General features: G+C 46.4%; 2 protein-coding genes across 11 annotated transcripts in view; both read left to right on the forward strand.

Annotated features, from left to right (window-relative positions):
- HMGXB4 (HMG-box containing 4) overlaps window positions 1-2,447 on the forward strand; it is a 64,871-nt gene extending 62,424 nt beyond the window's left edge. For all 7 annotated transcript variants that reach the window (XM_063662997.1, XM_054470544.2, XM_054470547.2 and 4 more), the window contains one exon: window positions 269-2,447. In XM_063662997.1, coding sequence (XP_063519067.1) covers window positions 269-313 — 45 coding nt within the window. In that variant the 3' untranslated portion in view covers window positions 314-2,447. The remainder of the gene's footprint in view (window positions 1-268) is intronic.
- Window positions 2,448-6,299: 3,852 nt separating this feature from the next.
- The window catches only part of TOM1 (target of myb1 membrane trafficking protein), a 48,689-nt gene continuing 37,636 nt past the window's right edge, over window positions 6,300-17,352 (forward strand). For 2 of the 4 annotated variants that reach the window (XM_054470553.2, XM_054470554.2), the window contains exon 1: window positions 6,444-6,580. In XM_054470553.2, the coding sequence (XP_054326528.1) occupies window positions 6,529-6,580 (52 nt within the window). In that variant the 5' untranslated portion in view covers window positions 6,444-6,528. Of the gene's footprint in view, window positions 6,581-17,352 lie in introns of all 4 variants that reach the window. The other 2 variants (XM_054470552.2, XM_054470551.2) reach the window with 2 other exon arrangements.

Genomic DNA, 17,352 nt, shown 5'->3' on the forward strand with positions numbered 1-17,352 from the left:
CCTTGAGGTACTACAATTCCTGTGTTTCCTGTTTGCTATTCTGCACCCAAAGACAGTACAGGAATTGTTTCCCTCTTTTTTACTAGGATTAATGGGAGAAGTCAGCAGAAAAGTTCCTAGCATAACAAACAGCAGGATGCCGTCTTCATTCTCACCTGTTTTTCTAACTCCATTTGATTTTTCTTATCTCTCTCCTTGAACAAAGAAACATCTCTCAGGAAACCAAGGTAAAGTACTCTTCAGTTGAACATTTTTCTTTGTTTTGCAGTCAAACACATTAGACAACATTGCTTACATCATGCCTGGACTGTGACAGCAAAGAATCCTGGGACAGAAACCTTATCCTCCACCATTGCTGGTTTGTGTATATATGACTGTTCCAGATTCCTTCACTGGCCTCTGGGTGTAGGTTTTAAATTTTTATATCTATACATACATATATACATATATATAAAATGTACAATATATACATAGGACTGTAACTACTTTGCTTTTAATAATTTTATGAAATGGCAAAGGTTTAGCCAAGAGGAAATTTTGGCATGAATACAGGCTTGGGATTCTTTTTTCTCCTGTGGTAGATAAATCTGCCTTAAAAATCAATGTAACTTGGGGGCTGGGGGCTTGTTCTGGGTGCCAAGCGCATCTCTTTGTGGACAGCTAAAATGTGATTATTTTCCAAGCTCAGTTGGACCTCCAGACCCATCACTGACCATTTGCCTTACCTGTCTTAGTCTGAAATGTAATAGGAAAGATAACGGGAAGATGCCAGTTGACTGAAAATTCAAAGCCTTTCAATTTGAAGTGACCTACGTGGGAGGTGATAAAATTTGTTCCCATTATAGTTATGGAGGTGGCTTAGGTGAATTGAGTAGAGGGTTCATTCCAATTCCTACTGTATAGGTGTCTGTGTCTCAAAATTTATCGTAATCATTGGTACCATTGGTGGCCTCAACAGAGGCCAAGGAGTTCTGTGAGCCCTGGCAGCAAAAAACAACCTTGGGGGGGTGAAGCTGTCAATGCCACCAGTTGGACCTCCATACATTCTGAGCTAACCCAGAATATTTAGTCTGCAGAACTAAGAGCTGGTGTCTTTCACTGGCAGCATGAAGTTAGCCACCAAGTCCTCACAAGCCGTGCTGCTTAGTTGCTCGGTGGTTATGGATAAACTTTGCCCAGCATGATTTTTGGGTTCATCTTATCGGTTCCCCTGGTGGGCAGATACACAGTGTTCTGCATTCCACATGTAAGTGAATTGCAAAAACAAAACAAAACTCACTCTCTTGTAGGTTTATTTATGTGTGTGTGAATGTGTATTTTAATTATGTGTATTTAACTCTTTAAAATCTCTTAGATTTTAATTTATCCTGTAAATTTCTGTATATATAATTTAATAACAGAAGCCTCCACCAGCAACAGCATGTGGAAGATACAGATTTGTCATTTCTCCCTTCCGCCCTCCCTTCTTTCCTTCTCTCTTTCCTTCCTTCCTCCCTCCTGGTCTGTTCCAAAAACTCTGAATCATCTACATTTTAAGGTATTTTACCTCAAAAATGAATCATTGTGTTAGGATTCTAATTCTTTATAAAGAACTTCATGGGCTTCAGTAATGTCTAGAAAGTAAAATAAAGAGGAATGTTACCATCCCCAGCTGCCCTTATTTCCAGAGAACCAGACGTTTGTTTCCCAGTTGGAAAGAAGACAGTTGAGCACTTCAGGATGGTTTTTAAATTTGGCGTGAGATTCTCTGCCAACACCAAGCTCTGAGTTAACTGTGCTTTCTTCTCCTGGCCTTGACAGAGCACTACAGCATCAAAGTAAATCTTTGGGGACAGTGTAGCCTGTCTGCATCCTATTTAATTTCTTCCCTTCTCCCCACCAGTGTTGTCACAGGGCTATGTTGCTTAAAGGTATTCTGGCTGCTGAATCCCTTTCTCAGCTCAGAGCAGTTTTGAGATTTAATTGGGAATACAGAGAAAGAAACAGGATTGTTTGAGAACCAAAATCAAGAGGAACAGAAATCTTAACTTGATTTCATGTGTTAGAACATTGTACCATGCCTCTTCTGTATCTGTGGAAGTTTCCTGTTTGACACAGGGTATCTAGGAGGGGCGGGGAAGACATGGATAGTATAGGAAGACATTAATCCTAGCATTGTCATTTATATACATTAATGAAATCCTGATGAGGACCTGCTTTTTGTTTGTTTTCCTTTGAAACCCAGCCCTATTTGTATTTAAAATTTGTACACATTTGTATAATAATCTGTACCTTGTGGTATTTGGTACTATTAGAGGAAAAACTTTGGATTCAGACCTTCTTGCAGTTTTTATATCATTGTTTTATTTTATTTTTTAAATAAATTCTAGTGGTTTGATCCAAATCCCATTACAGTTGTATAAAGAAATAAAATTTTGTACTTATATTATTAAAAATCACATTTTTAATATTTGTAGTCCAGTCTCAGCTGTCTTTTCCCTAATCATGATAATCATAGTTGCTATGAAATTATAAAACCTGTTTTTCAGTCTGTTCTACCATAATTTTCTTAAGAAAAAAATCAACCCACAATGGAGATTAAATTTCTAATCTTAGCCATTTTCTTAATATACTCCTTACTCTGCTTCTATTAACTTTTACATTGTAGAGGTTCTCATTTTCTCTTTCGCAAATTGCAAATTTAGTGAATCTGATAATTGCACCTCTATTTATTGGCAAACAAAACTATTTGCATTATGGTGTTGGCCTAAATCAAGAAAATGTTCATTAATCTTATATAAGGGTTGCATCTGAATCATGTGCTAAATGATGTTTCAGTACTGTCCTGTTAGCATTACAGTAATGCTGTTGATAAGTTACTTAATCTTCATAGGCTTCCAAAGTCCCATCTATAGAATAGTGTTAAAGTCACTTCCCTGTCTCTAGACCTGCAGCCAGCCAGCCTGACATGAATGTTTAATAACATTATGAACATTGAATATATGGAGATACGACCTTTCAAGGTAAAAACTTCAGTGCAAACACAAGCTGTTAAAAGTCATAAATAGTGAAATAATATGATTAATTAAAAGGCTAATGTCTTATGGAAAGGCAGCAAGGAAGAGACTGCCGTATCACTGAGTGACTATTAGAGTGATTTGCATACTTTGTCTCACTCATCCCCCACCCAAAGCCTTAAGAATATTATCTCCCTTTATAGATGCGAAAAAGTACTTTTCCTAAGTTTAAACTGCTAGTAAATGGCAAAGGCAGATTAAGAACAGTGGAACAGCTGACCCCAAACCCTAGGCTCTTTTCTACCCCAAGCTACTTTCAGATTTAAATCGTGTCTATAATTCATCAGAATGCTTTCCATTATCTCAAGTCCTGAGCGAATGTGATTGTAGGAATGCTGTCTGAGATCTTTGCATTGTTCGGATATCTAGCTGGCTTTCACTCTTGTCATACTATTGTCTTTAAATTTTGAAGGCAAGGTATCTTGATTTTTGTCTGTAAGCGCTTAAAGGATTACATTTATGCAGACTGTCAATCTTAAGAAATTTGAACATTTTAACCCTCAGTAAGGCATGATGTTAATTTTACTAAAACACTTAAGTAAATTGAAACACTTTTTACTAAATCAGTTTGCTCCTTATTAGCACACTTTTTAAAGACAGTTTTAATCACTTTTGTACTAACTTTAATGTTTGCCATTTACATCCCTATCTACTATGTTGATAAAATCCATATACTGGCCAGGTGCAGTGGCTCATGTCTGTAATTCCAGCACTTTGGGAGACTAAGTCAGGAGGATCGTTTGTGGCCAGGTGTTCGAGACCAGTCTGGAGAATATAGCAAAACCCCATCTCTACAAAAACTAAAAGATATTAGCCAGGCATGGTGGCATGCATCTGTAGTCCCACCTACTCAAGAGGCTGAAGTGGGAAGACACTTGAGCCCAGGAGATCGGGGCTACAGTGAGCTACAGTTGTACCACTGTACTCCAGCCTGGGTGACAGAGACTCTGTCTTTAAAAATAAATAAATAAATCCATATCTATCCTTCCATTTCTGCTTCAATAGCTATATAGTAATCAGTTTGCATGGAGTTTTTTTGTTTTTTTTTTTTTTTTGAGACGGAGTCTCGCTCTGTCGCCCAGGCTGGAGTGCAGTGGTGCAATCTCGGCTCACTGCAAGCTCCGCCTCCCACGTTCACGCCATTCTCCTGCCTCAGCCTCCCGAGTAGCTGGGACTACAGGCACCCACCACCACGCCCAGCTAATTTTTTCTATTTTTTTAGTAGAGACAGGGTTTCATCGTGTTAGCCAGGATGGTCTTGATCTCCTGACCTCGTGATCCGCCCGCCTCAGTCTCCCAAAGTGCTGGGATTACAGGCGTGAGCCACCACACCCAGCCTGCATGGAGTTTATGATTCCACTTCCTGTTTGGGGGTATATGAGTTATCTCTGATTTTTTTTTTTTTTAACCATGAATAAAGTTTACAAGAACTTGTTAAAAGCTTAAAGGAAGGGCCAGACATAGTGGCTCATGCCTGTAACCCAGGGCTTTGGGAGGCTGAGGTGGGAGGATCACTTGAGCTCAGGAGTTCAAGGATCAGCCTGGGCAACATAGTGAGACTTTGCCTCTAAAAATAAATAAATAAAGGTTAATGGAAGAATCCAAAAGAAGTTCATGCTAAACATACTCCATATGACCAAGCAATAAGGTTAAGTGAAGAAAGACATGGAAAGTGCCTTGACCTGAAGGTCATCTTAAATGGCCTTCTCCCCGCTTATACTCCAAACACCATTACTGAAAGGTAGATTTATTTAAGCTTTCATATGCTAGTTACTGGGTTAGACAATAGTGGGGAGCAAAACAGAAATAGTAGCCCAGCCCCCAGGGACATCCAGACTCGTGGGGGCAAGGGCATTTGTGAACAGGTCTCATGAGTGTTGTGGAAACACTTCAAAGCAGTTTTTATATTGTACAGTAAAGACATCGGACCCCATGGCTGCTCAAACAAGTGAATCCACAGAGGTGATTAAGTTCTAATTTAGGTTTGTTTTTTTTTTAAGACAGAGCCTTACTTTGTCACCCAGGCTGGAGTGCAGTGGCACGATCTCAGCTCACTGCAATCTCTGCCCCCCCGGGTTCAAGCAATTCTCATGCCTCAGCCTCCCAAGCAGCTGGGACTACAGGCGTGTACCACCACACCTGGCTAATTTTTGTATTTTTAGTAGAGATGGCATTTTACCATGTTGGCTAGGCTTGTTTCGAACGCCTGACCTCAGGTGATCCACCTGCCTCAGCCTCCCAAAGTGTTGGGATTACAGGCGTGAGCTGCCACGCCTTGCTTAATTTAGGTTTTCTATCATCCAAAATTTGTGCAGTCAATTTACTAGCCTTTCAGATTTAAAAATCACAAACATCACAATAAATACTTAAGCACCCACAGTAGCCAGACTACTAAGGCCATGGTTATTATATTTTTGGAGTACGTGCCAGAAGAAAAGGTCATAACCCATAGATAGGTATCTAGTGTGTAGGTGTCAGCAGACACACCACACAGCCAGGAAGGCTGAAGAAATTAGAATCTCAACGCTGGGAAAGGCCTTTGAGATTCTTAGCTTGGGGTCCACGGTTGTACTTCAGGGACCCCAGAAACTCCCTGAGGTTATAAGCAAAATTGTATCGCTGCCTTTTTCTTCAGAAAGACTCATGGCTTTTGTCAAATTCTCAAAGGAGACTGTGACCTAAATAAAATATTTTTTAAAAATGGTTACGAGTCCTTGATCTAATTCCAGTATCTAGAGAAAATGGGAGCTATGTTTGGCTCGCACAGTAAATTTATGGCAGAGACGGGTATCAAAGCCCCACTCGTGACTACATCTGTGCTTTCTGCCATCCTGGGCGCTAGAGGGAATTGCGCTGCAATTCATTAAATTGCCTCTCAGTCTCAAGAGATAACAAACCCCTTGCCCTTGCCTCTGATTTAAGGTAAGATAATTTGGGCTGCGAGCAGGGTGCATCTTGGAGCGGGGAGACCTTGACATCAAACAGGAAGAGTCCTATCGGGACAAGGAGACAACAGCCCAGAGAGGCTGTCACCCAGGGTAGATATGCAGTCACAATGAGGTCCCAAGGACTAAGGGCTATGACCCTAAGAGTCTCGGCTTCTGTGTAACTCACCCAAGTCACTTCCCTGTTCTACGACCCAGTTTCCCAAATGTGTAAAGGGTCTTTTAGACCTCGCCCTAAAAGGTCAGGGGCGTGGCTTAGAGAGGACCGCGCTTCCCGGGCCCCGACCCCAGGCCCTACGTCGTGTGTGATGCCCGCCGCCGCCGAGGAAGCCGCAGTGAGGTCATCGCCCTCCGCCTCGGGGGCGGAACCCTCGCGTCTCAGGGCGGGGACTGTGGTCGAGCTTCGCGGTGCCACCGCCCCGCCCACGCCTCCTCGCCGGCCTCCGGTTGCGTCACGTGACGGGTCGGTGGCGCTGGCGGTTGCTGTCAGCTGATTCCCGGGGTTGGTGGCAGCAGCGGTAGCAGCAATGGACTTTCTCCTGGGGAACCCGTTCAGCTCTCCAGTGGGACAGCGCATCGGTGAGTCCCTGGAGCCCCCCACAGCTCCGCCCCGGTGCTCCGCACCCAGCTTCGGTCCCCTGGGAAGCCTCCGGGTGCCTAGTCACGGAGGCAGGGAGGGCAACGAGGCTGGCGTGTAGCTTTCCGACCTGGCCCCGCCCAGCTTTCCTCCCACTGTTGATTGACAAGAACTTGGGCCATTAGGAAGCCTTGGCTTGTGATAGATGTATACGACAGCCAGTACGTAAGGAGAGAGGGTGGGTCCGGATGCCCACGGCGCAGCCAATGTGCTTCTGCAGGGGTCCCCAATCGAGGGAGAAAGTTTTCGGGGTTAAAGGGACTGCGTGGTTGGCTGTGGCTGGGCCGCTCTGCTGGGTCCCGCCGCTTGGGCTCTGGCCAGCTCCTTCCTGTCTCACCGGGCCCTCCGGACACGGACACCTGAGAAGGGCTAGAAGTCCCTTCTCCCAGGACCGCGAAGCCCGGGGCTTGGCGTCTTGGGAGGCGACTGGCCAGAGGGGGCCCAGCGCCGGACAGCCAGCGGCCAGGCCTCACAGACCCGGGTCTCAGGACGTGTCCGCCTGAGCTCTTTTCTCTACCCAGCCTCAAATGGACCCGCACAGACTCTCAGAACCTGAGCAGAAAGTAGTCAGAGAAACCCTCCGGGTCAGCCCACCTCGGTGCTCCGTAGGTAGGGCAGCCGGGCACTCGGGCCAAGCCGAGCCCAGGGCACCTGGCGCCTGTCTGCTGGTCCGTGGTTCTTTGCACCCTGGTGACAGGATACTTACAGTTCTGTGACGCAGCCTCCCTGGGCCGAGGTTTCCTCACCTGTAATTGGCGGGCAATAATGGTCCCCACCTCCGTGGGCTTGTTGTGAAGATTAAATTCCTTAATAAATGTGAAATACTTAGAACAATGCCTGGTACATGGCCAGTGCCATATTTAAAAAACAGTTGTAATATTTATTATCGTTGGGCTGGGCGCGGTGGCTCCCGCCTGTAATCCCAGAACTTTGGGAGGCCAAGGCGGGCAGATCGCTTGAGCCCAGGAGTTCGAGACCAGCCTGGGCAACATGGCGAGACCCCGTCTCTACAAAAAAAAAAAAAAAAAAATACAGAAATTAGCCGGGCGTGGTGGTGCGTGCCTGTGCTCCCAGCCACTCGGTAGGCAGAGCTGGGAGGATTTATTGCATCTGGGAGGTCAGGGCTGCAGTGAGCTCTGATGGCGCCAGTGTACTCCAGCCTGGACGACGCAGGGAGAGCCCATCTCTTGAAACACATACACATACACACACACACATGCACACATATATATAAAAATATACACATACATACATGTACATATACATATACATACACATACACATACATATATTATATGTATTTACACACACACGTTGTTCCTGAGATCACCAAATGAAGGTTAGGAATCCCTGGAAATCTCTGGGCCATAGGTCTCATAGGTGCTTATTCTTGGACACCAACACCATGAGAACCGACATGCCTTCACCCAAACAGCCACACTTCTCCGGAGGATGGTTTGGGTGTTACCCATTCTTGCATGAAGAAACCATCGCATTACCGTGAAATTACTCTTCATCTTTTTTGATGACGACTTTTCGTCTTAAGTCCAGACTGGGAAAACTTTAAGATGAGACATACTTTCCATTCTTACTGTCTTGCTAAACCTCACAAAAGCTTGTCGACCTGGCTCTGTGTTGTAATCGCCACCGTGGCTGTTGGTGGCTCTTCCGAGGTTTTGTAATCAATGCTCTTCAAGGAGGAGGTGGCAGTCCAGGATTTACACACCAGGAAGCTCCTGAACCAGGAAGAGGAACTGCCCTCTCAAAGGACCCCTGCCCTCCCCTGGACACACACCCACCCCACAGTGAGTCATGGTTTTTTGGAGCTGAAAAGAGAAGGCAGCTCTCCTCTCATCTTTATTTCTCTGACTACAGAAACCACTGCTTTTTATCACATGCCAAGTTTAAGACTTACTACTTAAAAATAAACAAGTAAATAAAAGACCTGGCTTCAAAGTCAGCCACATACTCTTAAGGCTTTCTGGAAAAGCTCACCTGGGTTCTGGATTTCAGCTAATCAAAGCAAACTTCTCTTCTTACCTTGAAGGATTGCCTTTCTTGGGCGAGTAGCAAAGAGAATGCTACTAAATCATAATACCTTAAAGCACAAATAGAATTTTACAGGTAAAAGAGCCTTACCTTGGGGATCTTCTAACCCAGTGGTTCTCATCAGAATTCCTAGGAGGGCTTGTTAAATAATGTCTGGGCCCCAACCCCAGAGTTTCTGACTCTCTAGGTCTGCGGTGGGACTCTAGAATGTGAATTTCTTTTTTTTTTTCTTTTTCTTTTTTTTTTTTTTGAGACGGCGTTTCGCTCTTGTTGCCAGGCTGGGGTGCAATGGCATGATCTTGGCTCACTGCAACTTCCGCCTCCCAGGTTCAAGCGATTCTCCTGCCTCAGCCTCCCAAGTAGCTGGGATTACGGGCACGCTTCACCACACCCGACTAATTTTGTATTTTTAATAGAGATGGGGTTTCTCTATGTTGGCCAGGCTGGTCTCAAACTCCTGACCTCAGGTGATCCACCCACCTCGGCCTCCCAAAGTACTGGGATTACAGGCATGACCACCGTGTCCGGCCTAGAATGTGAATTTCTGATGAGTTCCCAGGTAATGCTAATGCTGTTCCAGCCCATCCCCTTCATTTTACACTGGCGGAGACTGAGGTCCAGAGAGGGGAAAGTGGAGGCTGTGACTCACCCAAGACCCCAGTGAATTGACAGCAAAACTGAGCCATTGAAATTTAAACCAAAGCTGAAGAGGCTCCAAAAGTAGAATTAAGAGTTTGAGTTAATCCCCTCAGTATTCCATATTCTTTTAGATAAAGAGGCGGAGGAAGTACTGCTCACTGGCTGTGATTACTGATGACATAGTATAGCTGCTTATAATTCTGTAAACCAGGCCCCTCCTTGCTGCAGAAGTACCATCTCTTCTCAAGCCTGCCGACTCCCATGCCCTTGTTGATAGTAGAGCTGTAGAGCCATATGGAATTGACATCCCTCAGATGGTGGGTTTTAATGATGCTAATCAGGAATGAGTGTCAGTCACTGGAATCACAAAGTTCTCATCCACCTCTCCTCCCAACACACAAACACACACACACACACACCCCTTTGTGCTTGCTGGTCCCTCTGCCTGGGTTGCTTACTCCTGTGCCCCCACTGAGGAGCTCCAGATCACCCTTCAAAGTACAGGGCATCATCACCTCCTCCCTGAGGCCTGCCCCAAGCCCGACGTTGCTCTTTTACTCTCCCTTTATCCTAGGTCCTTGGGCCCCCTTGCCCTATGACTTTGGGCTGACTCTCCACTTCCTCCTTGGTAGAATGTTGCTAACAGCATCTGCCTCACAGGGTGGTTGCTGGAATGAAACAAGATAGTCCTCTGAGAGTGCCTGGCACAGTGTGAGTGTATGGAAACGTTAGCTCTTCCCGTCATCATCACTATCATCATTTTTATTATTTCTTTTTTTTTTGAGACAGAGTCTCAAAAAAGGCTGGAGTGCAGTGGCACAGCCTCAGCTCACTGCAACCTCTGCCCCCCAGGTTCAAGCGATTCTCCTGCCTCAGCCTCCTGAGTAGCTGGGATTAGAGGTGCACACCACCATGCCCGGCTAATTTTTGTATTTTTAGTAGAGATGGGGTTTCACCATGTTAGCCAAGCTGGTCTTGAACTCCTGACCTCAAGTGATCCACCCACCTCGGCCTCCCAAAGTGCTGGGATTACAGGTGTGAGCCACCACACCTGGCTTATTTTTATCATTTCTACCCTCATTATACTAATATGCCACCGTCCCACTCTGTTAGTGGTTGTGCATGTCTGTCTCTGTAGCTAGGCTGAACTTCTTGAGAGCAGGAACTGTGCCTTATTTCTCCAGACCCTCAGCACCTAGCACGGTGCCTGGCACATAGCAGGAAGGAGGAAGAGAGAAAAGGAAAGTAACATTTTGTGAGCAAACACCATAATAACTCTGCCAGGTATTCTGCTAGCATCCTGGGTATTAATCTCATGGTGACCCTGTGTGGTTTTGCTATTTTTTTCCCATTTCGCCAAAAGTCAGTCTAAGAGAAAGCATCGCTTTCCAGGGTTCCACAGCCACTCAAGGTCAGAATCCAGACCCAGGTCTTCTTTTGTACCCTCACCACACTGCCTCGAGCTGCCCAGTGCTTCTTTTGAATTGATGTCTGTCCCACCATCCAAGAGCCACAACTCTTGTTCTACCCCCAGATAAGGACATGTACATGGGTCTCACACTTGCAGGCCCCTCTCCCTCATCGATGAGTAGGGGAGCTTCCCAAGGGCAGCACCCGTAGCTGAGAGGATTCCAGATCCTTTGTACCAGGTGGTGTTGTCACAGCCCTCTTCTTTCAAGGATTTCAAACCCTTTCCAGGTATTCTCTGCAGACAAATCTTACTGGCTCTGTTTTTTTTTTTTTTTTTTTTTGAGACAGAGTCTTGCTCTGTCGCCCAGGCTGGAGTGCAGTGGCGCGATCTCGGCTCACTGCAAGCTCCGCCTCCTGGGTTCACGCCATTCTCCTGCCTCAGCCTCCCGAGTAGCTGGGACTACAGGCGCCCACCACCACACCTGGCTAATTTTTTTGTATTTTTAGTAGAGACGGGGTTTCACCATATTAGCCAGGATGGTCTCGATCTCCTGACCTCATGAACCACCCGCCTCGGCCTCCCAAAGTGCTGGGATTACAGGTGTGAGCCACCGCGCCCAGGCTACTGGCTCTGTTTTATAGACAGATACCAAGAATCCCATTTTCCATTTCTGGCTGTCAGCTTACCCCTAAGCACTTGGAGTCCAAATCCTAGCTGATTGCCGAGAGCAAGTTGCAAACAACAGAGATGGTAAATATGGGCAGTCCCTGGGGATGAGCCTCAGTGGTTGGGGTGGTGGGAGCTGGGTGTGAGGGGAGAAGAGCCCAGAGCCTGAAGACTGAGCCCTGGATGGGAAAAGTGAAAAAGTCAGAGAGAACTGTCTTTGAATCCACAAAAGCCAAGCCGGGGGAGCCAGAGGAAGGAATCACAGAAGTGAAAGACCACTTCAGGACCTTGGGGGCCAGTTGGGGAATGATGGGCTGGAAAGTGGACAACTTAAGCGATGTTGAGGAGACACGAGGCTGGGAGGCGGGACACCTGGTTCCAGCTCTGGTTCTGCTTCTAACTGTGTCACGGTCCCTCTCCATTGCCCATCTCCCCTATTGGCAACACAGAGGTGCTGTCATTCTCCCTCTGCTTCCCAGAGGATTGGTAAGGAAGGACAGAGGGCATATATAGGGACAGGGAAGGGTTGATGCCAGAGGGAAGAAAGAAACTGATGGCGGGCCAGGCACGGTGGCTCACACCTGTAATCCCAGCACTTTGGGAGGCCGAGGCGGGTGGATCACAAGGTCAAGAAATCGAGACCATCCTGGCCAACGTGGTGAAACCCTGTCTCTACTAAAAATACAAAAATTAGCTGGACGTGGTGGCACACACCTGTAGTCCCAGCAACTTGGGAGGCTGAGGCAGGAAAATTACTTGAACCCGGGAGGCGAAGGTTGCAGTGAGCCAAGATCACGCAGCTGCACTCTAGCCTGGTGACAGAGTGAGACTCAATCTCAAAAGAAAAAAAACAACTGATGGCTGCTGGGGAGGACTGATAGAACTGAATGTACAAGGCTCCAAGGGCAGAGTGTGTGGTTACAGGAATAAGCAGTTCGGTTTCCGTGTAAATAGCTATCCCTAGAGCCTTGCAAAGATGGAACTGGCTGCCTTGTTCGGTAGTAAGCTCCCCACCACTGGAGCTGTGAAGGCAGACGCCGGCGTGGGGAGGGCGACTATAAAGAGGATTCCTGCGTCGGTTAGCAGAGTGGACTAGAGCAGAGTCAATGAGCTTTTTCTATAGAGGGCCAGATAGTAAATACTTGTGGCTTCATGAACCAGATGCTCTCTGCTGCAACTACCCAGTTCTGCCATTATAGCACAAAAGCAGCGACATAGGCCACAAATGAATGAGAATGACTGTGCTCCAATAAAACTATTTATGGGCAATGAAATTTGAATTTCACGTAATTTTCACATACCGTGAAATCTTCTTCTTCTTCAGCTTTTTTTTTCCAACTATTTAAAAATATAAAGACCATCTGTAGCTCGAGGACCATACAAAACAGACTGAATTTGGCATGTGGGTTCATAGTTTGCTGACTTCTGAATCGGAGGCAGCTGGCCAGAGGCAAAATGATGGAGCACACTGTTCCTCAAAGTGGGGTACCAGAGCACCCACGCTGGGGATGCTTGAGGGTGCTTATCCCCACAGTGTGCCTGCGGGAGCCCTAATATCTTGAAGCTTCTGTTTCCTGATCCGTAAGTATAGGACCCACATTAGAGCCCCAAGTTTCTGTCTTGAGGATGACAGAGCTTTGTCTAGAAAGGGCTTTGTATCAGCTGTACACATATTAGTAGAACCCAAGGTGAGCTTGAGTCAGACTGAATGGTCGGAGTCCTGGTTCAGTCCTCACCAGCTTTGTTACCAGGAGCAAGTTACTTAACCTCTCTGTTCTTCAATTTCCTCATCTACACAATGAGGATAATAATAGCACCTATCAGATAGGGCTGTTGTGTTGTTGTGCTATACAGCACTTCCTGCCAGACAGGAAGTGTCTGTAATTATTAGCTGTTGTGATTTTTCACTGGTGTTATCATTCCTGGGACCCAGTCTAAATAAGTTAGTAGCCAAGCTAAGTGCCAGCCCAAGATTCTGACTCCAGTGCAGCCTTTGTGATGGTCTTTGTGTCCCTGGCAAATGAGCAGTCACTGGCGGGGTGGCCGCCACATTCACAGACAGGTCAGGTTTCAGGCTGTGGGGAGGAGCAGATTCTTACTTGGAAATTAAGGCCTTTGCCTGCCTCTATGGATAGAACTGGTGAATAGGTTTTATTCCCTTAGTGAGCTCAAAGAAATAAGAGTATGGTCCCAGACTTCCACTCTTCTGGTTTTAGGAAAAAAAAAAAACCCAAACCCTCCATGTCTCCTAATTAGCTTGACGCCATCACCCCATGAGAAGCAGGGGGATTCAGGACAATTTAACTCTTTACTGCCTTACTGAGGAGATCTTGATCTAGGCCAGTGCCCTCCAAACTTCTGTCTTTCATGTAGCTCCTTTGTGATTTGTGTCTACCCCCATGCCACCTTCATTATTATTTTCGTAGGGTTTTCTTTTCATTAGCTTATCTGTTAAAATTTGACCTCATCCTATGTAATTATATCCATGAAATCATGGCTTTGATGTTCGTGTTTTTTTCCTGTCCTGCGTTAAAGTAAATAATACAGGAGAGGAAAAATGTAATGTCCCTCTAAAAATGTCTTTAAGTTTGCCCATGAGCCCACCTGGCGTGATCCCAGGTAGTTCATTTTGATCACTGGGACATAAGCAGCCTGAAATGGGGTCACAGCTTAGTCTCCGCATCAGAAGAGCCGGGTTCAGGTGCCAGCTCCGCCCCTTCCCGGCTGTGTCCCCCAGGTCTCCACCTCAAGGGACACGGGAAACTTAGAAGTTGATAGAGCACTGCAATAGTGCGGTGGAGAACCACTGTGCAAGCCCTAAGGAGGGGAACTGGGCCTCGCTCCTGCTGGGGAAGGTAGAGAAGGGAAGGACGGAGCCAGGAGCCTTCCCAGAAGGGAAGGACGGGGCCAGGGGAGAAGGGAGGGGGAGAGAAGAACCAGCCAGACCGCAGGGGCTGAGACAGACAGAAAATTTAGGGACAGACAGAGGGGTCTACTGTTTGAACTTGTTTGTGTTGGTGCAGTATAAACCCTGTAGTGGTTGACTTTATGTGTCAACTTGGCTAGGCCAGGGGAGACAGATATTTGGTCAAACATTATTTTAGATGTTTCTGTGAACGTATGTCTTAGATGAGATTAACATTTAAATCACCAGACCCACGTAAAGCATATTGCCCTCAATAACGTGGGTGGGCCTTGTCCAATCAGTTGAAGGCCTGAATAGAAAAAGACTGACCTCCCTAGAACAAGAGGGAACTTGACCAGCAGGCTCCACTTGCCCTTGCACTCGGACAGCGTCTGTTCCCTGGATCTCCAGCCTGCCAGCTCACCCTACAGATTTTCAACTTGCTAAGCCTTCACACCTGCGTAAGCCAATTCCTTAAGCACTCGCTCTCTCTTTCTCATTTGTGTGTGTGTGTCTGTCTGTCTGTCTCTCTCTTTTTCTTTCTGTTAGTTCCTTTTCTCTTTTTTAATTTTTATTTTTTTTGAGATGGAGTCTCACTCTGTTTCTTAGGCTGGAGTGCAATGGGGCAGTCTTGGCTGACTGCAACCTCCACCTCCCAGGTTCAAGCAATTCTCCTGCCTCAGCCTCCTGAGTAGCTGGGACTACAGGCGCATGCCACCACACCTGGCTAATTTTTATATTTTTTGTAGAGGCAGGGTTTCACCATGTTGGCCAGGCTGGTCTTGAACTCCTGACCTCGTGATCCGCCCACCTTGGCCTCCCAAAGTGCTGTGATTACAGGCGTGAGCCACCATGCCCAGCCTAGTTCCTTTTCTCTAGAGATCCCTGACTAATACAAACCCCACTCCACCCCTGACCATCCAGATTGTCAGCAACACCTTTTACACTCCCAAGTGGGGAGTGAAAACAAATGCCATCTGTACCTCAGCCAGCCACTTCAAGCCTCTGCCTTCACAGCCTTACTTCTTACCTGGGGAGTTTTAGAAAACCTTTCTTTATCTCTGACATTTCCTTTTGTTAGGTACTATAGTTAGTTACATCGACTTTAAAATTGTGGGTTGCGGAAGCAATACCCTCTGTAAGGTATTTTAGGGTTTCTCTTGTGGTTTATGGTTAAAAAAAATAACCATAAACCACAAGAGGAGAGGCAGCCAGGGTTTTGAGGAAGGGTGGCTCAGCAAATTAGGAGATGGATGGAACTTTCCACACTGGGTCTGGAAAGAGTTATTCCTTTGGAAAATAGTTTTCAAGACAAGTTTCTGGCTGAAAAAAAATGGCTTCTGCATATTTGTGATTTAAAAATCTCTTATAGGGGTGCTTGAAATTCTCAGTCATGTTGTGGTTGATATGTTTGTAGAGGATAGCATTTATTTTGGTGCTTGAAATGTATACTCTCCTCCTCACACATCCCTGGAAGGTGAGTGCTTTGGTCATCTTTATTCTGTAGAGGAGGAACTGAGGCACAGAGAGGCCGAGGAGTTACCCAGGCTCCCACAACTGGTAGGTGCTGGAGTCTGGGCAGGATTTGTCTGTGTCTGCATCCCATCCTCCCAACTTTTCCATCTCACTGATTCCCCCTTAGAACTGAAAGAGGCCGGGCGCAGTGGCTCACACCTGTAATCCCAGCACTTTGGGAAGCCAAGACAGGCAGATCGCCTGAGGTCAGGAGTTCAAGACCAGCCTAGCCAACATGGTAAAACCCCATCTTTACTAAAAATACAAACATTAGCTGGACGTGGTGGTGGGCGCCTGTAATCCCAGCTACCCTGGAGGCTGAGGCAGGAGAATCGCTTGAACCCGTGAGGTGGAAGTTGCAGTGAGCCAAGATTGTGCCACAGCACTCCAGCCTGGGCAACAGAGTGAGACTCCATCTCAAAAAAAAAAAAAAAAAAAGAGAACTAAGAGACCTGCTGGATTTCCCTTTGAGTGAAAACATCTGTGTCCATCTAGAATAAATTCGTTCAGTAGTGGCTCCTTCTGTATTTCTGCCTAACCTTCTTGCCCACATTGGTTTCATCCTCGTGCTTGCATTCTCACGGTAGGAAGCACAGGTGAAAGTACCAACTGTCTGTGTCTCTGTTACCAAGAAAGCAAAACCTTCCCCAGGAGCCGCCCAAGAGACACCCACTTCCATCTCAGTGGCCAGAAGTCCCAGGGCTACTTCTGGCTGCAAGGGGGTCTAGAAAAGCTAAATGCTGTGAGCCCAGGGGGAGCATCTTTCACAACTATTGGAGTCAGCTCCATATGGCGGGGTTAATAAAAATTTCACATAGTCACTGAGTACAGTAATAGAAATGCAGTATCTAGCAAAGACAGGTAAGTGTGGCGTGTGGGTTCCCACACTGCATTTCCAGATGGACAGCACGCCTAGCCTATATCCAGAGGGGTCAGTCAGAATAGTGAAGGCTCTGGAGATCATTAGCAGAGTGGAGTGGTCACAGGTCCTGAGGATGTTGGAGGACAGATTAAGGAGGGATGCGGTACTTTTTAAAAGTATTCAAAGGGGCACGGTGGCTCACGCCTGTAATCCCAGCACTTTGGGAGGCCAAGGCAGGCGGATCACGAGGTCAAGAGATCGAGACCATCCTGGCCAATGTGGTGAAACCCTGTCTCTACTAAAAATACAAAAATTAGCTGGACATGGTGGCGCACGCCTGTAGTCCCAGCTACTCGGGAGGCCAAGCGAGGCAGGTGAACTTGAACCCGTTGCAGGTTGCAGTGAGCCGAGATTGTGCCACTGCACTTCAGCCTGGGCAACAGAGTGAGACTCTGTCTCAAAAAAAAAAAGTATTCAGAGGATTGCAAGTTGGAAGAAAGATTAGGATTTCCACACAATAGCTAGTAAGGGATCAATGAGTGCCAAAGTGTGGAGGTGTTTCATTTACACCGTTATAAAGGTTTATTGTGCTGGTGAATACGGCCTCATCTTTCATTCAGTCATTTAGCAAACAGGTACAGCCAGTTTATCATGGGCCAGGTCCCAG

This window comes from Pongo pygmaeus, chromosome 23 (genome assembly GCF_028885625.2).
Source record: "Pongo pygmaeus isolate AG05252 chromosome 23, NHGRI_mPonPyg2-v2.0_pri, whole genome shotgun sequence".
NCBI lineage: Eukaryota > Metazoa > Chordata > Mammalia > Primates > Hominidae > Pongo > Pongo pygmaeus.